General features: G+C 39.8%; 2 protein-coding genes across 9 annotated transcripts in view; one reads left to right on the plus strand and one right to left on the minus strand.

The window, feature by feature from the left end:
- The window catches only part of Utrn (utrophin), a 508932-nt gene that overhangs the window by 396898 nt on the left and 85744 nt on the right, over positions 1–26290 (minus strand). For all 8 annotated transcript variants that reach the window (XR_013424804.1, XM_078018961.1, XM_078018962.1 and 5 more), the window contains one exon: positions 4393–4454. Coding sequence is in view for 7 of the 8 variants with exons in the window: in XM_078018961.1 (XP_077875087.1) it covers positions 4393–4454 (62 nt within the window). In the remaining variant the exon portion in view is untranslated. The remainder of the gene's footprint in view (positions 1–4392; positions 4455–26290) is intronic.
- LOC144365844 (H/ACA ribonucleoprotein complex subunit 3) lies at positions 17686–17915 on the plus strand. Its single transcript, XM_078018573.1, has one exon. It carries the CDS (start codon positions 17695–17697, stop codon positions 17887–17889), a length of 195 nt encoding a protein of 64 aa, XP_077874699.1. The 5' UTR covers positions 17686–17694; the 3' UTR covers positions 17890–17915.

Below are 26290 nucleotides of genomic sequence, written 5' to 3' on the forward strand. Positions count from 1 at the left end.
AAGCTGATAAATACTCACTGGGTATTTACTAAATACCAAAAGTTATACCAATAAACAAAACAGTCCCACTCTCTGGGGGAAGAAACCTGCAATTATTTAAATTATAACTATTAAGTGCATCAAAAGATAACACTCTGAGACTCCTGAGCATTATCTACCAGTGTGTGAGCTCAGAAAAGATATCCTTGAGGAAGTGACATTTAAGCTTAGGCAAAAAGAAGGACCAGGAGTTGGCCAAGAAAAGAGGAAGTTGGAGGAAGAAGCATGCTCAAAGGCCAGGGATGGTCCTCGGGCTGCAGCACAGATCATGTGCAAACACATCATGAAGGAGCAAGAATAAAGCAAAATCAAATCAGGTGTAGATCGGGCATGTATTTAGGGTGTTAACAGCCAATGAAGATGAAGACATCACACTGTATTGTCTTAAGTACATACAATTTCAGCTTTCAAAGTTTCTTTTTAAAAGAAGAACAATGAGCAGGCAATGAAAGATCCTGCAGAAGAAAAAGAGGTGATTAGCTTTTCCCTTTGAGATCACTCCAACTACTCTGCCTAAACTAGAAAAGGAGGATGAAAAGGTAAAATGTGGAAAGGAAGAACTAGTTAGCAGATGATCACAGTGTGGTCTGAGGGTTTGAAGATAATTTTCCAAAAAAGGTCAAGTCATAGTTCTCCAAAAAGTGTAACATCAGCCTATGTCAAAGACATTACTTAACTCATTAATCAAGGAGGAAACCACTAAGGTGTTATCAACAGTTCAAGGACAACTCAAAGGACCACATGCACCCAGTCAAAAAAGGAAAACTGAAATAAATTTACAAAAGATGCAAAAACTGGTCTATCCAAGGGGCAATAATCATTTGCATTTCAGCCACCTTGCATTATATGGATAAGAATCTTCTGCATTAGTATCTATTTTCTACAATCTACAGAGTTGTGATGTTGTTCAAAAACAATGAAAGGCAGAGATAACTCAGATGGCTCAGTCAGATAGGATAACCATATACAGTCATTCATAAATTTTTCTATTGAAGATAATAGCAACATCGAAAAGGAAGTGTCAGTAAAGATGGAAAGAAGTTCCCAAGCATGGTGGTGTGCACACCTATAACCCCAGAGGCTCGAGAGGCAGAGGTAGGAGAATCGAGAGCTCAAAGTCAGCCTCAGCAACTTGGCGAGGCCTAAGCAACGCAGTAAGACCCTGTCACAAATGGTGTCAACATACTTTATATACAACCAGAGATATGAAAAATTGTGCTGTATGTATATGTGTAATAACAATTGTAATGCATTCTGCTATCATTTATTTTTTTAAAATCAATAAAATAAATAATTAAATAAGTAAATAAATAAATAAAGTCCAATCAGCAAGAGGAAAAAAAAAAAGATCCTGTCTTTAAATTTTTTTTTTTTTTTAAGGGCTGGGGCTATGGCACAGTGGTTAAGTGTCCCTGGGTTCGACTCCCAGTACCAAAAAAAAAAAAAAAAAAAAATGCTGAAATTAACAAAATTTGGTGTTTAATTGAGACTTTGGATGCAGAGAGGACTAGAAAGGAAATGTCTAGCCAGCCACGGTGGCACACACCTGTAATCCCAGCAGCTGGGGAAGCTAAGACAGGAGGATTTCGAGTCCAAAGCCAGCCTCAGCAAAAGCAAGGCACTAAATAACTCAGTCGCTAAATAAAATACAAAATAGGACTAGGGATTGGCTCAGTGGTCGAGTGCCCCTGAGTTCAATCCCAGCACCAAAAAAAAAAAAAAAAAACAAATTTCTAAATGACAGATAATGCCATCAGTGTCCGTTTGGATTATTACAAAATAATAGATAGATTACGAATGCACAAATTTATATTTCAAGTTCATTTAATAAACTGTTGTGGTACTACTGGATTTTGTATTACTTGGTTTTGAAGATGTCAGTGACCCATGATAAAAGTAGGTTTTCACATTCCTTTCATTCTCAGAGACAACAGAGATGTCTGTTTTAAAACAAATTTCTAAATGGCAGAAGATGCCATTGATGCATGTCTGGATTTCTCAGCACAGAGGCACATACTGTAGAGAAGGAGCAGACCCTAGGAAAAAAACATATATTTGGAAATCAAGCACAGTGTACCCTAGGATATCAAGAAAAAATAAATGAAACAAACTTCAGTACCCTCAACAGAATTTTTTTCTTTTGCCAGCCTCTAGATGACCTAATGATACCATGGGGAAATGCAGCCTTTCCCTATCTCAGCAAGGGTGAAGGCGCACAGAGTCCCTGGAAACCTCAGCCTAGAATGTGACAGGCCCTGTCCTGTGTCCCCAGTGTGGAAGAAGGCTGAGTGGTGGATTGAAGACAGCCAGAGGGAAGGAAAAGAGAGGATGAAGTTCAGTGTTACTGTCACAAGCCCTCCATCTTGGTAGATCCAAATCCTCCTAATTTCTTAGAAAAATTCCTCCCAGACTTTGACTTCTTACTAGACATAATCTGAAGTTTTCAAGGTCATCCCACTTGATACTTTTTCTCCATATAAAACAAGGTTTCTGCCCCTCTGTCAGATTCCATAGCTAGAACATTTAGTAAAAATGATACAAATTCGAAAGAATTATAACCGTCCTGGGACAAATAACTCACATGGGGTTAAAGCCTCCATTTATATCACAAAATAATATACCTATATTACAAATATTCATTATATTAAATGAACTTGATGCTTAAACAGATTTAAGCATCAAGTTCATTTAATAAACCATTGTGGTACTACAGGAGTTTGTGTTATGTGTCTCTCCGAAGGTGTCAATGGCCTATCACAAACACTAAGAAAGTTTTTTTCCATCATTTATTCTCAATTGTCATATGCATCACCTTACACACACCCTTCCATGTTTGATTGAACTGTCTGCTTCTCTTCAGTCTCAAAAATAAGTACAAAAGCAATCCTACCCACATGGGCACTCAGGGGATCACTGGGAGAAATCTCCTCAGATTCAGGCTCTCTGAATTGCTGAAACTAAGATGCTCAAAATGTACTCTCGTGCAGATAAAAAAAAATTTCAATGTTGTCAAGTTCTAAATATCTCTGTTACTTGTGTCTTTAGAATCTAAATTTTACCAAAAAAAAAAAAAAAATCCCTCTGCTGTGGCATAATCCCAGACATGTAATCACTGATTAGATGAGCCCCTCTGTAATCCCATTCACTATACTCTTAATTCATCCATCAAAGTCAGTTTTCACATTCCTCACATTCTCCTAGGCAAGATAAGATATCCCTCAAAAAAAAAAAGAAAGAAAGAAAGAAAGAAAGAAAGAAAGAAAGAAAGAAAGAAAAACTTGCAAAACCTAAGAAACACACAATCAAGAAATCAGCCATAAATACTAGGATGTTGAACAATTTTTTTAAAGAAGTGGGTTCTCCCTCCATTGCCCAGGCTGGCCTCAAACTCTGGAACTACAGGAGCATACCAACACACACAGCTCAAGGGATGTGATGCAATTTTTAAACTGCTGCTACTTCAGTTACCCTTAAAATATCCTTATTTTACCTCAAAGAAACACAAAGGTTTATTTTCCTGACCTTTATAAATGTATTAAGCAGAAAATTTTGAAAAACTACTCTTAATTGAAATAGGCTTCATACAATTTAAAAGACCACTTTAGTGCTTCTCTGAGAAACCTTTATTTTTCATCTTGCTAAAACAGAGTCCTACAATGACTTAACCTGGAGACAGCCCACCTTAGACTTGGTGGACAAAATCCCAACTTCTGTAATCAATAGAGAACCACATTTGAAACAAATTTGGAAAGATCATTGCCAATTCCTCACTACTTCATTCTCTGCCCCTAAAGACAGCATTAATCAAAGCCCAGATCATGTTCCAAGTAGTTAGAAATGCTGAGAAAGAACAGATCTTTGGGAGAAAAAAAATGAGGAAGGATACAAGAAAAGAACCCACAGGATAGATAAACATTAATGACCAACTGGTATTTAGTATTTGTTCATTCTTGTCCATTTAGGCAGAAAACTGCCTAAATAATATAGATTGATTTTAACCAGGCAAAATGAAACCACCATATTTTTTTAGCTAAATGAACCCAAGATTTTCCCACTACTATATATCCTCTTGCTAAACGTATCCAAAATTCACAGAACTGAAAGCAGCAAACTTTCTTAGAAATCTGGAGAACACCAGGTAAAAATAAAGAGCATTGCATGAACTATTCAGAGCAGATTTCCCCTTTGAACAGACTTTAGAAGAGAATAAAGGAAGAAAAAAATGCATCTACACACTCAAGAGATTCCTGCTAGGTCACATTTCATGGGGAAAATCCACTGGACTTCCAACCGAACTCCTCCATCCGAATGAGGCATCTGAAACACCAGAATGTTTGTGCAAGTCTCACTTACCTTTGAAAATCGAGCATTTATCCATTTGGTAAAGGTTTTCTTCTGCACATCATTATGTTCATCTGTGGGATAGAAAAGGAGAGAAAGGGAGAAAGTAAGTATCCGTACCTTGGTAAGTGCACTAAATGAGCTCACTGCCAGCCTGGGAAGTTTAAATGGCTCTTGAGTACAGCATGGTGAGGCACAATGATGGACAGTTATAGAAGAATGATTTGATTCATCACAGAGGAGCCTGCCGACGCCTCCAACAGAGGGAGGCTCACGTGGGCACCTCGCCCAAGGGACCTGGCTGTGTCCCCCAAGCCCAAGTGTACTTGCTATTAAATTTACGTTTGTGTGATAAAATCAAGACCTTGCTTCCTGCTACACAATACTTTAGGTTGCATCTTAAGCAAAATTTCAAGCATGATTAAAATGTTTGCATGTTCAATACACAAATCAAAATTATGAAATAAAAACTAAAGACCTCAAAGACTTCTTTTTTATACAGGCTCTACACCCTAAAGGGGGGGGGGAAGGAGAATAGTTTATAGTTAATTCTGTAACATATTTTCCCCTAGAAGACTGACATAAGCTTATAAGGATTTTGATCTACGCAAACATTTTGCAAGTAGACAAATCAGAGAAGTTTAAAAAATATATAGCAACTTTGGTTTTGATTACAAATTCTCGTTCCAAGTCCCAACAAAATAAAATTGACTTTAAAAAGCCAAACAACCTTGAAAATGTACACAGATTAAATTAGATATCAGGAAGTCACGTGGCATAACAAAAAAGAGCAAAGGACTTTAGGACCATACTGGCTACATCCCAGTCCACCTAACTTGTGACTTGTTAGTCATCCTAACATCTCATGGTTCTCATCTGTAAAATGAGGATGAACACTAGCCAGCTTGTCCCAGTACTGTGAAGATTTGCAAAGATAAGGCAAGCCATTTGACAAGAGCTGGTTGAGCTCACTGCTGTTGTAATTATCGTAGGATAACTGTAAATAAGAAAGATAAACAAATGTCCATTTACCCTTGTGTTTGCTCCCATTTATACCTTCTTCAACTATTCTCCAAAGTTCAACTAAAACCAGCAAGAAAGTCATTGCTGGATTCAAGCTACAAAGTTGCAAGTTAATAATCTGGTTCTGGAAGTTGCCTGAGGACTCCCGGGAACACTGAGAAGGCCCTGGGTGCCTCTGGGTCCATGTACTGCCTGTTCCACTCCCTCAGCATGAGAACAAAATAAAAACAGAAAAGGCCCTTGTGCTCTGCCCTCTGTGCTCCATTCTGAAGCGTTTGCCTTTTACATGGAACTAGAACCCTCTCACCAACCCCAGTAGGATCATTAGACTTCACCTAGGACTCCACCAAAGTGGTGTGGTTTGCATGCTCAAAGTCCCCCAGAGGTCCGTGTGTCAAAGCCTTAGTTGGTGCTACTGAGAGGTGCTGGAACTTTTAGGAGGTGAGACTTTGTAGGAGGTACTGAGGTCTTGAGGTGGGCCCTTGAAGGGGATTGTGGGATTCTCCCCACACCCCTTCCTCTTTCTCTCTTGGCTTCCTGGCCATGAGTGGGCAGTTTTTGCTGCCACATACTCCCTATTATTGCCGCGAAGCACTGATAACAGAGGCCCAAAGCCATGGGTCCACTCAGTCATGGAGTGGAACCTTCAAAACTGCAAGCCAAAATAAACTGTTCCCCTTATAAGTTAAATACCTCAGGGATTTCATTATAGTGACGGACAGCTAACGCATCAAGTTTGTGATAGCTCTGATCTCGACTCCCTTCTGCAAGGAGAGTTTGTGATTAAAAGGTCATTCCTGGAACAGACAGAGCAACCACACCAGAAAAGAGTGCCCTTTTATAGATCCATAAAGGTAATCAGAGCCGGACCACGGGACACAAAGAAAGCAACTAGTACAAAAAAACGAAACTGCTCTCTAAGAAACTTCTTGATGTCAATGGCGCTGAGAGGGTGACCTTCTTGCTGAAAGGACAATGAAGACAGCATTAGCCCCGATCTCAGCCTTTACACCTTATCTGATCAATGCCACACATAAGCCATTTATTAACCCAGAGGCCTTGTTTACACACTCTGAATGTCCCAGCCTTTACCTTCATACCCAACAGGGACAAAGCTGAGATCACATCAGTGTACTAGGTGACTACTACACATCACCCCGTAGAGGGCACTATGCTGGCCTCACTGAAAGGAATTTAATTTTAAATATCTCTATTCAGATCCTTGGAAAATCTAATTATTTGTCCCACCATCTTCAAACAATCTTATTTTTGTAAATTTTGCCATATCCATTATATTTAATCCTATGAATAAAAAAGTCTTAAATATTAAAATCAATTTCATAACATTCATACATACATTTAAGAATTGTCAACCATAAAATGAGAAATAATTCTAAAAAAGAAATATATTACAGCATTTTATTTCCTTAACCTCTTTTTAGAGCATTTGACTTTCTAATTTCAAAAACATTTCACGTATACAATACTATGTAGGTTTCATCCACAGAGTAGACAAAGAAATGAATACCTATCATCTTATCAAAGGATAAATAAGATCTTTCCATTTAACCAAAAAAAAAAAATGTACAATGAAATCAGATTTAAAAACAGATTCCCCCCAAAAGAGATCTTTATAAGAAGTTAATAAGATAATGTTTCTAAAATACTCTGAAATCAAAGTCAAATCAACATCTAAAGATTAATCAGTAGCTGATATGAAATGAAGTATTTGCCCATAAAAGATGAACGTTTTGAAAATTTATAAACACTCTATATATTCCTTTTCCCAATACAGCTAAAGAGAAAAATAAAAGTTCACATTTCAATAACCCTGCATTTGTATCCCCCCTCCCCCAACAAACACATGCACTTCCCTGCCTCCTATTACCTAAGGACAGGAAATCAATCAAAGAACAAGAATTAGCCTGTGGGTTTTCAATTTTAAGAGTAAAAACGTGCTAAACATGGAGGCGCAGGCCTGTAATCTCAGCATCTCAGGAGGTTGAGGCAGGAGGACCATGGGTTCAAAACCAGCATCAGCAACTTAACAAGACTCTGAGCAACTCATCAAGACCCTGTCTCCAAATAAAATATGAAAAAGGGATGGGGAGGTAGCTCAGAGATAAAGCAAGCCTGGGTTCCATCCCTGGTGTGGGGGAAAAAAAAAAAAGAGAGAGAGAGTAAAGTTGTAACAAGTCTGGAAAAAGCATAAAATGCCCCCGCCCTCCGCGCCCACACACACACCACAACAATTAAAGTAAGCAGCCTTGACCCAGGCCTATCAGACTGGCAAACTGGTAGTAAATAACCAAAACTCTGTCATGCTATCCTGAGCAATCCTTTGCCCTTCCTAGAAATTTAAACAGAACTTCAAAACTTCTCTAGCTACTGCGCCTCTCGTTATTAAGCCAATTAGTGGTTTTAATTTCTCCAAAATACAAATGTGTAAGCACCCAGCACAACCTCTACAAGTAATTAGATTATTTAGATAGGTAGTTCATGGATGAGTGTCATTGACAGCAAATCCACCTCCCCTAAATGTACTCAGATTTTAGAAAACCGTTTCACTTCCACAAACCTTAACCAAACCTAGCAAATCCTACCCGGTAATGACCTTTCTCTGTGAGGGGGATAAACACGGGACTGAATTAGGAGGAGAAAAATGTGTTAAACCCCTTAAGGCTGCTTTTCCAAATTCTTCCTCTAAATATTTGGCTCTTCTTAAAATGCTTCTGACATGCTCCTACAGATCCAGGGGTCTGCCTGTGGCCTCGCCTGGAACTTCATTGCTGGGATGGTAAGAGAAGTAAAGCAACGCCAGAAACGTCAAGACTGCGCGATAAATCTTCAGGGAAACCGACTTGAAAATGTTTTCACTGCACCCGCTGAAAATGCATATTGAGCATTCTTTTGGCAGAACTTAGCAACAAATCTCAATGTAAATCCTGAACCGGAAAGGTGGCAGAGAAATGAGGAATCATTTCCCCTGTGGAAAGCACATGTCTTGGGAACATGTGCAGCACCACTAGCCTCTGCTAGCATGAGAGAGCGAGCGTTGTGCTCTAGCACATCTTTTGAAGCAATTTAATCGTGTCCAATTGGCTGGCACTAACCTGATTTCATAAAATGCAGCTATTCAGAAAAGAACAGCCTCCACTAAGCCAAAACAGAAATGTCTTGTTGGACGATTTAAAACTTGGATTGCCTTCATTAAAGCCTCTTTCACAAACATGAAATTGAACACACCCTAGAAAGCCAAGATTATTTCAGAAGCAATAAGGGCATTTCAGAATATACTCCTGCTTATTTTCCTGGGCAATTCCTGTGAAATACCCTCAAAATTCATCTACTACGAAGCCCCTTCATGCCATTCCATTCTCATTTCTTTATATCCAATTTATGGGCCTCTGAGCAAAACAAATTCATAGATTCAAAAGACATGTATAAAAATGACACATGGAAATAATAAATATTGATCTGTAAAGTATTATGAACATGTAGACAAAGAAACACACCCAGGAGATGGAATGCTTACAAGTAGAATGCTCTAACTCCCTACATTAGTTTTCAAAATCTGGCATCTCTGAAAATCAAAAAATCCTTATGGCTGGGTGCAGTGGCATACGCCTGTAATCCAAGCAGCTCAGGAGGCTGAGGCAGGAGGATCTTGAGTTTAAAGCCAGCCTCAGCAATTAAGCAAGGCCTTACGCAACTTAGTGAGACCCAGCTTCTAAATAAAATATTTAAAAAGGCTGGGGATGTGGCACAGTAGTTAAGTGCCCTGGGTTCAATCCCTGGTACCCCCCCCCAAAAAAAAAACTTAGAAATTAAAATGTAGCTCTCAAAATTGTCAGAACTATCTAAAGATACAAGGTTAGATAAAGATCATTTCAAATCATATTTCTGTAAATTTTCCCCTCATTTATACATTGAAGTTATTTAAGCTAAAAACTGTATTTAAACAGAATTCACTCTGTAGGAAACAAAATACAAGTGGATAGTCTCTTTGGGATAAGGGCAAGTAGTTAGAACAGAATAAGAAGGAAAAGGAAATCAACTCTGCCTTTCAAAGGAGAAGACTGAAGCCCAAAGGCAGAAGTTAAAAGAAACACCCAGCATCTCCCACCTGGCAAGTACAGGGCCAGGCTGACTGCAGGAGGCTGCGTCCCACACACTTCCAGTCAGTCAGGCGTTGAGTTTCACAGAATACAGGAAACTTTAAAATATATCTAAAGGACAAAGTCTGGTTTATACAAAGATGGGAAAAGGGACTTTCTGCACTCAACGCCTGACAAAAAAGACGATACTGACAGAATTGTGCATGTTCAAGAAAACACAGGGTTGTAATATATAATGATGTCAAAAGAGTAAGGATAAGATAATCCAAACTTCAGAAAGTTTTCAATCCTGAAAACTCTTAACATTCATTTAAAAAGGGAAATGCATGCTTAAAAATGTAAGAAAATATTCTTGGGGGAAAAATATCAATTGCCTTGAGCAAACACAAGCCCTGCTAGCAGAAGCCAGCATCGGATCAGTTCTGAAATGATGGCGATTCTGGAACCCTGAGGTTCCAGACAGCACTGAGAATTTACACCATTTCAGCATAAGAGGAACGTGTCCATTCTGCTTGAGAACAAATCTAGCAAAAACTACCCACCTTCCCATCACAGAACCACATTAAAACTTGCAATTCAATCAGTTATAGTATTAAAAAAAAAAACTTTTCTTCATTATAGTAAATGATATCCAGTGGTCACCCTTGATAGGGGATGCTGTCCAAAACCCACAGTGGGTACCTGAAGTCACAAATAGCATCAAACCCTATGTATACTAGGTTTTTGCCCTATACATACATACCTATGATAAAGCTTTAATTTATAGTGTAGGCACAATAAAACATTACACACAATAATAAAATAGGACAATATACTGTCATAAAAGTTAGGTGACCAGATTCTCTCTCTCCTAAACTATCCTAATGCATTTTTACCTTTTCACTAAAAGAAATCACTGTGTGGCTTCTCTTTGGCACATCTAAATTCCCAGCATCACTACTCTTACTCTTTAGGGAGTAAAATCGGGGTTTCTTGAACACAAGTACTAGGATACCATAAAGTCGATCTGATAGCCAAGATGGCTGCTGGGTAACTAATGAGGAGGTAGGGTATACAATGCGGATAGACTAAACAAAAGGGATGGTTCATGTCCCTGCAGGATGGAGCAAGGCAGAACACCAGGAAATTTAAAACTCATAAATTACTTACCTCTACAGTTTACCATTTCATATTTCCAGACCATAGTTAACTTTAGGCAGCTACAGAAAGTGAACACCACAGATAATGGAGGGACTACCGTATAACAAAAAAAAAAAAAATGTGATTTTATCCATTTTAAAGTATACCATTAAGTGGCATAAATTACATTTAAAGGGTTATGTAACCATCATCGCTAGTTCTAAAATTTTTTTCATGCCACACAGAAACTCTTTAACCATTAAGCAGTAACTTGCCATTCCCCAGAGCCCCTGCTAACCTCAAACCTACTTTCTGTCTCTCAGTATCCACCCATATTAGATATTTCATATAAATGGAATCATGCAGTGTTTATGCTCTTGTGTCTGGCTTATTTCACTTAGCATTAACCCCCCAGTAGTCTTCCATGCTGTAGTATGTACCAGAACTTCACTCCTTGAAAGGCTGAAGAATATTCCATTGGACGTACATTCCACAGTTTATCCATTCATACAAAGATGGACACTTGAGTTGTTTCTATTTTTGACAATTGTGAACAATGCTAAAATGAATAGTGTTATACAAGCATTTGTCTTGAGTACCTATTTTTCATTCATGTGGGAATATATAACTAGAAATGGAATTGCTGAGTTGTTATATGGTAATTTTTGATCTTTAAATTATACTTATCCTAGTAGTTGTGAAGTGCATGTCATGGTTCTGATTTGCACTTCCATAATGACTAAGGATGCTGACCGTAAGAATGCCTTTTGAGAGTGCAAAAACTACCAATCAAAACCTTCAAATTTAAAAGACATCCTAGCTGGGTAGGGCAGTGTATACCTGTAATCCTAGCTACTCAAGAGGTTGAGGCAAGAGGCCCAGCCCCGAAACTTAGCAAGATCCCATCTCAAAATAAAAAAATCAACGACTAGGGATATAGCTCAGCAGTAAAGCACACCTGGATTCAATCCCTGGTACAAAAAAAAAACTTAATGATATCCTAAAAACATTCCAAATAAGTCCAAGTTCAACAGCATGTGATCCTAAAGTAGATGAGGTTCAGAGATAGTTTTTTTGTTTGTTTGTTTTTTGTATTAGATCCATTTATTTGATATTATTTTCAGGATGTGATAGAATCATTACTTCTTGACCATCTTCTAATGGTAGAGTTTATGCACCTCCTACCTCTTTTCTCCTTGACAAGCACCTTGTTTTTTTAAACATTTCATAGGAATTCAGAGGAACGTTTTTTAACTTTGACCTTCTAGAGCTGCTAAAATGAACCCGGAGGAAAAGTCTGTAAGCTTTATAGGGCGTTGCTGGAAACCTTCTCTCTGAAAATAGGTTTGTAAAGAACATCTTTAGATATTAACCAAATTGTACATGTTGTAAATGCAAAAAACATCAAGGGCTCAATCTGTGAGGGTAGAAAGCCTCCATTTTGCATCCGCGAGGACTTCATTTTAGATTTTTGTCCCAAGAGTGAATATTTTTATTAAAATGACTCAAAATGTCATAGAACAAAATAGGGTTATTTAGAAGAAATGAGTCATAATGACAACTCACTGTCATGAAAAAAAAAACATAGAGAACTATTTTTTTCAGTGATTGATAAAAGTTTAAAGCAATCCATGAAAAAAATTCCATGAAATTAGCTACCTCATGCTATTCTTATTAAAGAAAGATCAATTATATTATACAAACTGCACCAAAATCTCATGAAAGAATGACTTTCATAAGTATATAACTCTACATGTACAAAACTTCATGCAAATGAAATGGGGAAAACATGTTTGAATATTTAAAAACATTCCAATGATTTGACCTTCAGAATTGGTCACAACTTATTCGTGTCAAAATAGCAGCAAAACATGTCCACACAAGACTGCTAAACATTCAACAGTATTTTTCACATGTTAATTACTTTATTTCTGTTATTATGTTTGCCCTTATTTGAAATCTCTGATATTCCTCATAAATCCATACAGTAAAACAATAAAAATATCCAAGAAATTTTAAAACTTGAAGAAAAATATCCCCCCCAAAAAAAATTAGAATCATACTTTCAGGACTCAAATATCTCTGTGCATTCATATGTAAGAATGCCACTACTTTATAGAGAGCTAAAGTAAAAAAAATTAAACGATAAATCACATGTTCGTCTATAATTATGACACTGGCTTGCACACACAAATATTTATTAATTTACTTATTTTTCAGTGCATCGTGAATAATCAGTGAGTGCACATGTGGAATCCATATTCTGGGCCAACAACTCTAATGAAACAAAAGGAGTGACAATGGCTTCCCTCCTTAGAAGTGCTTTAATTTTTAGTCCCATATAATCGCCCATAGACAGATGAAGTCCCAGAAAGTAATTCACATGTGCTGGAACACTGACCTTTCAATGCTGCTAAGTAAGAGAGCTGCCAGGTAGCCCTCAAGAGCAATGTGACCTTTCATTAGATTTTCATCACTGTGACACAGATACCTGACAAGAACAATGTAAAGGAGGAAATGTATACTGTGGGCTCATGGTTTCAGAGTTTCAGTCCATGGTTGGCCAACTCCACTCCTCTGGGCCCCAGGTGAGGTAGTCCATAATGGGAGAGAAAGCTACTTAGTTCAGGGTAGGGCAGGAAGCTCAGAGAGCAAAATATAAACGCTAAAGGAATGCTCCCAGTGACCTGCCTCCTCCAGCCATACCCTACCTGCCTTCACTTCTCACCCATATAGCAGTCCTCCCAAATTATTATTAATCCATGGATTAGATTACAGTTTTCATAATGTAAGCATGAGTTTTCAGGGCATTACAGACCTCAAGGACTCTTGGGTTTTTTTTTTAAAAAAAAAAAAAAAGGTGTGTCCTGCTCATGAGGATTAAATAATGACAAAGTCTAGATGACCATAAAGGCCAAAATGAACATTCCCCATCATCTGGAGAACCGCAGGCCTGAGTCTCTTCTCTCTTTCTCTCCTCTCCATTTTCAGTACCCACCTCCTCCTTCTGCCTGCCCCACATTCTTAGCGCCCACGCTTCCCTCCATCCACATACATTTTTAAGTTAACAACTAATATTTATGATTAATCTAAACAGCTAGCAACATGTAATTTCTAGCATATTGTTAAGGAACTACAAAGTTAGCTCATTTGATTAATAGGAAAAAAAACATCTCTTCTCTTACCTATCTGGCAAAACTAGTCCTCCCTATCAACTAATCAGACAAATCAGACTTATTTTCTGACAAGAGAATTTAGACTTCAATTTTCTATTTAAGAACTGTGTCCAAGTGACAAGAAATATGTCAGTTCCAGGATAGATGGATGGACAGACCACCAGATGAACAGATAATGGCCAGGCACAAAAGATTGACCAAGATATTTTCTTTCCCTGGCTGCATGAAGGCACTGACCAAGCTACTACCCAGGGTGTGCTTTGTGCTTCGCATTCCTCAAGTGCCCTTCATTTAGTGTCTCACAGCAATTCATCAGAGCCAGAATCCAGGAGGGGGAGAGGTGCATGTTTCTTTTGTAAAGTGGACAAGGGGAATCACTTGAAAGATACAAAAGGAGAAGGCAGGTAGCTAAGAAGTCCTGTCAGGGTCATTAAGCACTGGAAAGGTGTCATGGCCACAGGAGGACACACAGATTTCAGAGTGAAACCATCCCCAGGGGTCTTGCAGCTCTTCCTACCCAAGATAACACATGGAGAAGGTCATATGCAATTCAGTTGGAAGGATCAACTCCAGAGAGGCCCCTATAGAAGAAACAAATCTCTCTGTTGTCGTGAACACCTAAAACTTTGCTAATTAATGAATGCATGAAATGTGCTTTCACTGGGCCTTGAAAATTGGCATAATTAGGATGTTAGAAATATTCCCCCATCAGTGAATTTAGCATTATTTAATGAGCATGGATTGACCAAGATATTTCGAGACATTCCCCACCATAGATTATAGAGAAATAAAAATTCTAGCAAGGCACAAGGGTACATGCCTACAACCCAGACCTCAAATTCAAGGCCAGCCTGGTAACTTAGCGAGAACCTATCTCAAAAAAATGAAACAAAACAAATCTTTGAAATCCAGGGTGCATCTTACATGTCCAATACCATCTCAACTGGAGTAGCCACAGTTTAGGTACTCAGTGGCCATTCCACTGGAGGGCAGTGGAATGCCCTAGAATATTGTTGCATTTACTGTTCGCTTTCATGTCAACTAAATTATACTATGTGCACATACAAATAGGAAACAACACACCCCTTCTAGCATATATAATTATAATGCACCAATAAAAAAAGAAAACTATTAAAACATCATTGAAATTAAACTTTAAAAAAATAATAAATGAAACCTTCATGTCTTTCAAAAGAGCAGAGAGCTACAGCTTACCAAGTTTACAAAAAGGCTGTCTGAACTGTGTGCGAGCTCCTTGCTCATGCTGATGATTCAGTGAACACCATGAGCATGGCAAGATTTGGTCTGAAACTTGTCTTCACTCTCATCTTGAGCATCAGACAATGGCAACTCCTCACACTTCACCTTTGGGCATTTGAAATATAATATAATCAACCACAAGTAAAGCAATCAATAACAGTTATGCATGAACAAATTGGCTTAGGTCATTTTTGTAAAGCTTATGGACCAGTAAGTGGACATAATAAGAATCTGAAATATTTCCAACTCTTTGTTATGTTCCCTACTTTAATTTTCATATTTCCTATTTATTTAATGAAAATTAGCTATACAATTATTTCGTGGAAAACGCTATAAACAAAAAATGAAAATAAAGAGTAACAGCATTTACTGAGTATCTGATTTATGTGAGATCCAAGTGCTGCTTTGAAAAAGTTAGTCTTTATCGGGGATGAAGAGGAAGAAAAATACAGACACAACAGTCAGTAATAACTAACATAGTAGATACAGATACATTCATAAAGTTATAGGAAAAATATTTCTCGATGGAGTGAGGAAGAGACCCAGGAATCATTCAGGAATAGTTTGCATTTGAGCCAGGCCTTGCTGTAAGAAATAGGAATGGCTGTTGGAGGCATAACAAAGTGGCTAGAAAGAGCACCTGTGGGAGAGAGAACAGTATTGTCAACACCTAAAGGCACAGAGGGGTTGAAGTGAGCAAGCTATGCGGGCCTGGCATTTTCTGAGCAAGAATGTGACATGATCAGAGATGTATGACAGTGAGATTAACAGGAAACACGGATGTGTGAGGAAACTGAGGAAAAGGAAGCTAGTTTGAGGTGTGTGAAAATCATCCACACTAGACCTCTGAACACGTGAAAAGGTACGCAGCAAAGAGATAAGAAAGGGAGAAATGTCTGCAACAGACACTGAACTGGGTAAGAAGTAAGGCTGCTTCTGCACTTTTTTTCTGGGAAGAACTATCATTTTTCTTTACTATGCATTGCATTCTCAGATTCTTTGCTGTGCACATGTGTGTGCACATATATGTACGTGTGGATAACTGCACATGTGTGTGAGTATGCGTACTTGTGTGTCCTTGCACATCTGTGTACACATATGCATGTGTGTACACTGTGTACGAGTGCATGTGTATGTTACTGGGGATTGAACTCAGGGGTGCTCTACCACTGAGCTACATCCTCACTCTTTTTAAAAAATGTTTCTTTTTAGTTGTAGATGGACACAATACTTTTATTTATTTTTGTGTGGTGCTGAGGATCAAACCCAGCGTGTCACATGTGCTAGGCAAGCGTTCTATCACTGAGCTACCACCCTAGCCCCCCATCCTTTTTAATTTTTGAGATAGGGTCTCCCTAAATTGTCCAGGCTAGCCTTGAACACGTGATCCTCCTGCAGCAGCATCCTCAGTCATTGAGGTTATAAGCATGAGCAGATTCTAATGGATCTTAAAGTACTTTATTTTTTAAAAAAAATTTTGCCTCAAATACTTATTTGTGATGAGAACACTTGAAATTGACACTCTTCACCATCTTGAAGTGTACACTCCAATGACACTAATTGTATACACTATAAGTCATGTTGTACAACAGATTTCCCAAATTCATTCTTCTCAACTGTATCCTTTGACCAACTCTCCCGGCCATGTTGAAACTGGAGTACTAAATTATAATAAGGGTCACGAAGGAGAAAGAGAAGGAAAAAAAAATCACTTAATGTGCACCTTTACTGTAGCTTGAAGGATGGGAGTGCCTCTCAGTTAAAAAATTAATCGGCCAGCCATGGTGGCACAGACCTGGAATCCCAGTAACTCGGGAGGCTTAAGCAGGAGGATTACAAGTTCGAGACTAGTCTCAACAATTTAATGAGGCCTTAAGCAACTTATTGAGACTGTGTCTCATAACAAAAAATAAAAAGGGCTAGGAATGCGGCTCCTTGGTAAATTACCCCTAGGTATCCCTGATACAAATAAATAAATAAATAAATTTTAAAAACACATTTTAAAGCACAGAAAGAGAAGTCAACTCAGAAGGAAAGCTCCCCTCTGTATCTAATGAGTTAGAGGTTAGCAAGACCTTCAGGTGAACACAGCAAGCAAGCCCATGAAAAACGAAGGCCAGAGCACACAGGAGACCATTTCAGAAGTAGATCATCAGAAGAAAGGCCTATTCTGTAGTGTGAACAGTACAGAAAGTGTTGGGAGGCTGAGGTAGGGGTATGCCAAATTCAAGCACAAGCCTCAGCAACTGAAGTGAGACCCTGTTTCAAAATAAAAATACAAAAGAGCTGGGATGTGGCTCAGGGATAAAGTGCTCCTGGATTAAATCTTGCTGGATTCAATCCCTGGTACCACCAAACAAACAAAAAGGTACATAGAATGAATATATTTAAAAAAGGAAGGATTTTCACAATACATCAAGGAGTGAAAGCAAGTCATTGAAGAATGTACATGGTGCTATGTTTATACGCTGTGTACATGTTCAGCAAGAAAATATATGCACTCTATCTCTAAGTTAGAAGTAGAGTTTTTTATTCTATTTTTGTTATAATTTTTGTAAGAAATACATAATACTTCTATAACTTTCTTTTCTTTAAAACACCTATTTTGAAACGTGGTCATGTTTCTCCAGTATTATCTCAATGAGCAAGGAGATCGAGTCTACACATTGAAGAAATTTGACCCTATGGGACAACAGACCTGCTCAGCCCATCCTGCTCGGTTCTCCCCGGACGACAAATACTCGCGACACCGAATCACCATCAAGAAAAGGTTCAAGGTGCTCATGACTCAGCAACCGCGCCCTGTTCTCTGAGGGTCCCTTAAATTTCATGTTTCGTCTGTCGCCTGTTCTCTGAGGGTCCCTTAAATTTCATGTTTCGTCTGTCGCCTGCTTCGAAGAATCCGTAACCCAACCACCCATGCCCTTTGGAATCCAGTCTCCTCCAATTGCCTTTGATCATGCTTGTATGAGGCCATCAAGGTGGCATCCTCTTTAAAGGGAACACGTTTTTCATATTTTGAATTATTGCCACGTTATTAAAGATAAAATGATTTGAAAAAAAAAAAAACACCTATTTTATGAAAGGTGTGTTTTACTCTACTTTCAAGGGACAACTAGGAAGGGGAGAGAATTCGGCAGCTAAACATTAAACTGGGCTGGCAGAAGGTCTGTCCTAGCGTTAGTGGGCTGGTGAGACACTTGAAGACAGAAAGGACTTGGGAGGGGAGGAGACTTGTCAGATGCCCACAGGCAAGAAGACCAGCTGGCTTCTGTATGAAACCGAATCCCAGAGGACAGGAGAGGAAAGGTTTCAGGAGACAAACCCTGAGCTGGATCCCACAAGCTCCCATAGTTGTAACTGAAATTCTCCGGACTGAATAGCTTCTGTTTGCACCTGTCTTTTCAGTGAGTTTCCACTTCCAGTCTAAAGAGATAACTAGCCCCTAGGTCAATAATGGTGCGTATGAAGGTCGCTTTTCTTCAAGTCTATTCACTACTGAAACACTGTGGGAAAGGTTGAATTCACTTCACAAACAACTTTTTTCAGTAAATTCAAGTATTTCAAGACAAAATGATACAGGGTATTGATGACTTATTAAGCTGGGGAATAAAAATAGATCATTGCAAAAGCAAATGTTACCAACAGATCACTCCAAGCTGCCTAGATTTTCTCCAAAGCCTAGTACTTACTAGCTTTCAGGAAAAGAATTCAAACCTGGGAAAAAATTGTAAGTATCAGTCCTTTGTCTACATATTTTACTGAAATGCCACCTACTCTATAAATATAATTCTTAAAGTAAGAAAAAACATATTCAAAAGTGGTTTTTGTATTTTTATTTTCAGTACTTAGGGAGTGAACCCAGGGATTCTCAACCACTGAACTACACTCCCAGCCATTTTTTTTAACTTATTTTGAGACAAGGTCTCCCTAAGTTTCTGAGACTGGCCTTGATTTTATCCTCCTGCCTCAGCTTCCCAAATAGCTGGAATTGCAGGCATGCGACGCCATGCCCAACTAGTAATTTTTTTATATTGCATTTTTTTCATCTGTTTTTTGGAGTAATTAAAAGTCAAGCCATGACAAGTCAAAACCAAAATGAAAGGCCATAAAGATGGAGGAAGAGTCATATTAATAATTAAATTTGCGAAATTCCAAGTCCACTAAAATGTAATCCTTTGTCCAAGATAAATATTTATAATAAGTAGAAAAAACATGTCAGAAAGGAACATTGTGTTTCCCCTTAAAAACTCTCATAACTATTTCTTCCCATGGTCCTTGCAGTTAAAAAAATCAAATAGCTCTTAGCTTATGAGGGTATAAACTGAAAGCTAATGAGAAAAATAATTTAAATAGTCTACAATTGGAAAATACAGTATATCTTTTTTTTCAACTTATATAACAAAGTTAAAAGTTCATACGAACCACTAAAACCCTTTTTATTGAAAAGCTTATCCAGGTAGGGTAGGGGACAAGGAAAAGAGATAAAATCCATATTATGGGCAAAATCTCAAGAAACTTTCTTTATATTGAGGTATGTTGTTACAGTCAGGTCATTCTTTACATCACTGTTGAAATTAGGATTCTGGCAGGGCACAGGGGTACATGCCTATAATCCCAGTGGCTCAGGAGGCTGAGGCAGGAGGATTGTGAATTCAAAGCCAACCTCAGCCAAAGCAAGGCACTAAGCAACACAGTGAGACCCTGTCTCTAAATAAAATACAAAATAGAACTGGGGATGTGGCTCAGTGGTCGAGTACCTCTGAGTTCAGTCTTCTGTACGCCCCCCCCCCCCGAAAAAAAATAGGGTTCTGTCTCAAATCAGCACTATCATTATTTAATAGTCCATTGTGAGCATAAATAATTATACGACTGGTGTGATTCTACATTATGCACAACCAAAAGAATGAGAAGTTATACTCCATTTATGTATGGCGTGTCAAAATGCATTCTACTGTCATGTATAACTAATTAAATTAGAACTTAAATTAAAAAATAAATTAAAAAAAATAGTCTACCTTGAAACTGAAATTTATTTTCCCAGTTTTAAACAACATATAAATGTAGCCTATAGCCTCAATGAAAATAGCAAACTTGGTCATTATCATCAATGTAAAATAGCTCTTCCTTTTGTTTTTATTGAACATACCTTTTTTAGGCATCCAAAAAAAATCCAAGTCTGTCAAACAGCTGAAGATTAGAAATACAAGTTCATGATTGCTTTTCTGAGTCAATGTTCTCACAGTCAGTAATTATATCTCCCACTTTCACCTTTTTAGAAGGAAGAGTCCTAATGAGTTGAGTCAGTTTTACAAAAACAACAAATGCACCCAAGTCACTGCGGGACGTGGGCTTCCTTCTCTAGAACACTCTCCACTGTTAAATCATTTAAGTGGGAGACCAGAATCTCAGATAGCAATCCATGTGCACTCACTGTGGTTCTGCAAAGGAAGGGTAATGTTCTCTGTTTTCTTTCTTGTTTTTTTTCCTAATGAAACCCCCAAAGACGAGTGTCCTTTTACACTGCAGCAATATACCAGCCAGTGTCTTTAGGGAACACTCCATTACCCCCTTCCCTCCCTGATCCTGCAGGCTATACAAAATGTTGTTCATGCTGACAATTTTTTCTTGCAGGTTAGCAAGAGAGGGACTCAAGCAAAAAGATGTGGATGAGACTCTTTCCTCGGAGCTTTAGCAATTATTTCAGGACAAGGGCAACTTAACCACCATGACTATGAGTCATGTCAAGAAAAAGCTGAGTCTGAGTTAAAAGCACATGAAATAAAATACCCAACAAGGACCGAAAGCAGAATCTCAAAGAGATAGCTGTATGCCCACATTCACAGGAGCACTATTCACAACAGCAAGAAGATGGAAGCAACCCAAGTGCCCCTCAACAGACGAATGGATTAGCAAAATGTGGTGAAAAGTACAGGGGGATATTACACACTCAGCCTTGAAAAGAAGTAAACTTCTGACACCAGCTACACATGGATGAACACTGAGGACCTTATGCAAACACACACCAGGGACATAAGGACAACTCTTATAGGATTCCACTTGCAGAGTAGTCAAATTTACAGTGACAGAAGGTTTGCCAGTTCTAGCCAAAAGTATGCAGAAGAAAGTGAACACCCAGGGGAGCTATTATTGCCCTGAAAAAAGCGAACAGACACAGGCAAGATGGTGCATGCTTATAATCCCAGTGACTAGGGAGGCTAAGGCAGGAGGATCTCAAGTTGAAGGTCAGCCTCAGCAATTTAACAAGATCTTGTCTTAAATAAACAAACCATAAAAAGTATGGGGACTGGGGATATAATTCAGTGGTAGAGCACCCCTGGGTTCTATTCCCAGTACTGAAGAAGGAATGAGAGGGGAGGGGAGGGGAGGGGAAAGGGAAGGAGGGGAGGGAAAGGGAGAAGGAAGGGGAGAGGGGGAGGGGAGGAGGAAGGGAAGGGGAAAGGGGAAAGGGGGAAGGGGAGGAGAAAGGGGGAAGGGGAGGGGAGAGAAGGGGAGAGGGGAATAAGAGGGGAGGGGAGGGGGAAGGGGAGGGGAAAAGGGAGGGAGAAGGGGAGGGAAAGGGGGAAGGGGAATGAGGGGGAGGGGAAGGGGAGGGAGAGGGGAGGGGAAGGGGGGAAGGGGAATGAGAGGGGAGGGGAGGGGAAAGGGGAGGGAAAGGGGGGAAGGGGAATGAGAGGGGAGGGGAGGGGAAAGGGGAAGGGAAGGGGGAAGGGGAATGAGAGGGGAGGGGAGGGGGAAGGGGAGGGGAAGGGGGAAGGGGAATGAGAGGGGAGGGGAGGGGAAAGGGGAGGGGAAGGGGAGGGAGAAGGGGAGGGGAAGGGGAATGAGAGGGGAGGGGAGGGGAAAGGGGAGGGGAAGGGGGGAAGGGGAATCAGAGGGGAGGGGAGGGGAAAGGGGAAAGGAAGGGGAGGGAGAAAGGGAGGGAAAGGGGGGGAAGGGGAATGAGAGGGGAGGGGAGGGGAGAGGAAAGGGGAGGGGAAGGGGAGGGCGAAGGGGAGGGGAAGGGGAGGGGAAGGGGAGGGAGAAGGGGAGGGGAAGGGGGGAAGGGGATTGAGAGGGGAGGGGAAGGGGGGAAGGGGATTGAGAGGGGAGGGGAGGGGAAAGGGGAGGGGAAGGGGAGGGGAAGGGGAATGAGAGGGGAGGGGAGGGGGAAGGGAAGGGAGAAGGGGAGGGGAAGGGGGAAAGGGAGGGGAGAGGAGGATGAAGGGGAGGGGAAGGGAGGGGGAGGGGGAAGGGGAGGGGAAAGGGGAATGAGAGGGGAGAAAAATTTTGCCCTTGGCTTCTCGCTCCCCCCCTCCCTCCCCCATTCCCTTCACCCATGCCTCCAGGAAGACAGAAGCAGCTACTGTCCCTAAGCAGGAAACCAGCCCTGAATTGCCTATCTACAAACTGAAATTTACTGGGGGAAATCAATTTTTTTTTAATTTAATACAGAGTAAATATATTAGATTTGCAACTAAACTCAATCCAACTCAATCAATCTGACACCACTGAAATAAGTCCAAGGGAAGGAATTCAGAATATTTCGGATGTACAAGAAGGCGTTAGAATGGTCTCTCTCCATAAAAGGAATGTTAGTAAGACTGAAATATAACAGCCCCCACGTCACCTGTCCTTCACTCTGATCTAAGAAAGACTGAAAGGCAGATGCCTAGAATAATGAGATGAATGCACTGAAAATACATACCATCTTCTCATAATTAAACTAGTATTTATTAGCTGCTGTGTACCATTTGCTGGGGTAATCACTTTGTACACATTTCTCTCAATCCTAACAATCTTATAAGGTAGAGCCCATGTTCCCAACCACTTCATTGAACAGCTTTTTGGTAACTTTATGCTTTGAATGATTTACACAACTGCTTGGATTTCTATCCAATATACAATCAAGAGAAAAATACAAAACTTAAGTAACTGTTGTTATGGAATAATAATCAGAGCATACAGCAAGTGGCATGTGACTATTTACTAATTAAATCTAACTGCCATCATCATCCAAAAGGGTGGTGTGCTGCAAAAATTCCCAGATAGAGCCAACCATCAAGATCCCCTGGAGAGTTTTCTTAAAATGTAGATTTCCTTGAATGTAACCAGATTTAATGTAATGGCTGGAGCCTGATCATCCAGAAGTAAGGGAATCTGTCTGGGAGAGTCAACCATTATATTCTCAAGATGCTGCCAACCTAGCCATTCTGTTAAGCGAAATCACTAGAAAGTTTATCTTTATAAGCCACAGCAGGCCAAGTGCGGTGGTGCTCACCTGTAATCCCAGCAACTCAGGAAACTGAGACAGGGGAATTGAAAATTTTGAGACCAGCCTTAGCAACTTAGAAAGACCCAGTCTCAAATCAAAAAATTAAAAGGGATGGGGATGCAACTCAGTGGTAAAGTGCCCTGAGTTCAATTCCTACTCCCAAAATAAATTAAGTAATTCTCATACAGGAGCCCATCCTCTGCAGGACAATGCCTCTGCCATTTCTGTGAAACTTATCCGGAGGGCAGGCAGCACCACTTCCTCTCCCTCTGGGGGCCAGGAAGAGGGCAGGCTGTCCTGATCAGCCTGAGATCTGCTTTCTACCAGACAACGGTGCCATTCCACCCACACACTGTGTCACTTGGTCTTGGCGGCAGGGAAGTACAGAGTCGAGTTCTGTATGTACTATAATTTTCCTCCAGTGTTAAGTATCATTATTATTTTATATTGCTTTGCTTGGGAAGCAATATTTGAAAGCATTTTATTACAAAAGCAAGCCACATTTATGATGAAAGATTTAGACAACCAAAAGTAGAAAATTTAAACCACCCCTTTTCCCCTGGTCCCAGAGCTAACCAGTGTTCACTTGCTTATATAAATACTCCTTGACATTTTTGCCTTCTTTTTTTAAACAAGTGAGAAAGTATTCATAATCTTTTTTAAAACTTATTATGATCACATTTTCATTACCCATGCATTCTTTAATAATGTCATTACATTAAGGCTCAGTGAATATTTTCTAGTTTGGATATTCAAGAACTTATCTACTACCACCTATTCATACCCTATTAGGCATTTTTCAAATTTTATTTTCATTTTGGGGGGGATATACATTTTTAAATTAAATTTATATTTTTTTAAAAAAAATATTTATTTTTTTTTTAGGTGTAGATGGACACAACACAATGACTTTATTTTTATGTGGTGCTGAGGATCAAACCCGGGTCCGGCCTGTGCTAGGCGAGTGCTCTACTGCTGAGCCACAATCCCAGCCCCTAAATTTATATTTTAACTGATAAACAAAACATAACGATTATGTATAATAAAGGGGCAATTGTTTAATAGAGGTATACATTGTGTCATGTTGACATCAGTTTAAACATAGCTACCTCCTCAGACATTTTGTCATGTATAGTGATAACACTCAAAATCTCTTCTTCTAGCCTCCTCCCTCCCCAGCAAGGGCTGGGGATTGAAGCAGCATTTGAATGATTTGGGCTCAGATCATTCAAGCCTTGGGATGACAGCAACGCCAGCCAATATCCTGCACACAAACCCATGAGACTCTGGGACAGAAGCACCTGCTCAAGCCACTGACAAACTCCTGACCCAGCAACCTGCATGAGACAGTAACGGCTAAATTGCTTGAAGCTGATACATTTGGGGGTGATTTGTTATCCAGCAATAGATTACTAATACAGATTTGCTGCTGAGTCTTGGAACAATTTGTTTCAAAGTCTGAGATGAATGCATAGTATGTATCTACTGGGGCTCAGAAAATGGTACCCCAAAGTATGATGGCATTTTGGCAAGATGACTGCTTTAAAATAAAGAACCAGAATCTCCCAAGCTTGTCCTGATCTATCTCCTCCCCTGAAGTTTAGGGAGAAACTTTTTCTGAATTTCCTTTATCTGACTGAAAGCAGTTAGTTGAATGTAATAATCCTGAGCCCCCTCCCTGAAATCCCATCAGCCAGACAAGGTTAACTCTTACCACAGGAAGAGACTAAAGGTCAGGTCCAGACTCCCCTCCCAGAGGGACCTGGGCACAGCTGTCACCTATTCTTCCTCAGCCCAAGGGAGGGCCTTTATCTGCAGAGCAAGCCAGTCTCTGTTTGCTATCTCTTCCCCTCACCATCCTGTCACCTACTATCACCTCCCACAGAAACCCCAAACCCACTCCTTTGTGTGGCTTGGAATGCTCTATCAACCTTACCATGTGGCCTGTTTTATGATTCCTATTCTGTGTGACTCCCATGCACATGTGCACATGGTAAGGGTCAATCTATCAATTTGTCTACTGTCAGTTTATCTCATAAACTCACATTATGGAACTTCCAGGTAAAGAGGAAAATTCCTTTGCCCCTGCAAATCCAACCACCCACCGGCATCTCCACTGAAAAACGGCACAGACTCCTTTCAACCTGAAGGCACCTAAAACTATGGGTGATTCCATTCTGCCTGGAGGCTTCGTGCCCTCATCCATTCACTTTTCCATATAGGACCCTCAAATGAATCTTTGACATCATCCTGAACAATGCTCCACTGTATGCTTTAAATATAGCCAGGCCCTGTGACTCTGCCATTGTGACTTATTTTTTAAATGCATGTGTTTCTTTCTCTTCCTCTCTACCTCTCCTCTCCCCCAGCTTCTCCCCCTCCCTAATCTCAGGGGAAACAGGATAATCTTTCTTCCCTATTCTAGGTAGAGTTATCAGCCCTTGAGCACACACCCACCACAGGAACAAAGTAACTCAGACTTGGGGGAGATTTCGGAAATGACTATCTCCCAAATTTACAAGTGAATTACAATTCTGGACAGGCAACACCTGAAATGTAGCCTTGGAATCACCCCTTTTTAACGCTGTTCTGGGCTGGGGTTGTAGCTCAGTGATAGAGCACTTGCCTCGAACTCGTGAGTCCCTGGGTTTGATCCTCAGCACCACATAAAAATAAATAAACAAAAATAAAGATATTGTGTCCATCTATAATGTAAAAAAATAAAATAAATCTTGTTCCTTCTGATGGGCAGAAGTCCCCTGTGTTTCTAGTTTGGATATTCAAGAATTTAAATAAATAAACCTTCCTTTTCCTTTTTCTCGAAACCCTCATTATTGGATTGGCATCAGGGACAAGGACAGAGCTTTCGGTAACAATCCCTTCCCTGTAATATCACAAGCTGTCGCCCCTCTCAACTTCTGTTGGTTCTGATTCCTCAG

The sequence above is a fragment of the Ictidomys tridecemlineatus genome, chromosome 8 (genome assembly GCF_052094955.1).
Source record: "Ictidomys tridecemlineatus isolate mIctTri1 chromosome 8, mIctTri1.hap1, whole genome shotgun sequence".
Taxonomy (NCBI): domain Eukaryota; kingdom Metazoa; phylum Chordata; class Mammalia; order Rodentia; family Sciuridae; genus Ictidomys; species Ictidomys tridecemlineatus.

Coding starts and splice junctions, on each gene's coding strand:
- LOC144365844 (XM_078018573.1), top strand. CDS start 17,695: ATGTTTCTCCAGTATTATCTCAATGAGCAAGGAGATCGAGTCTACACA.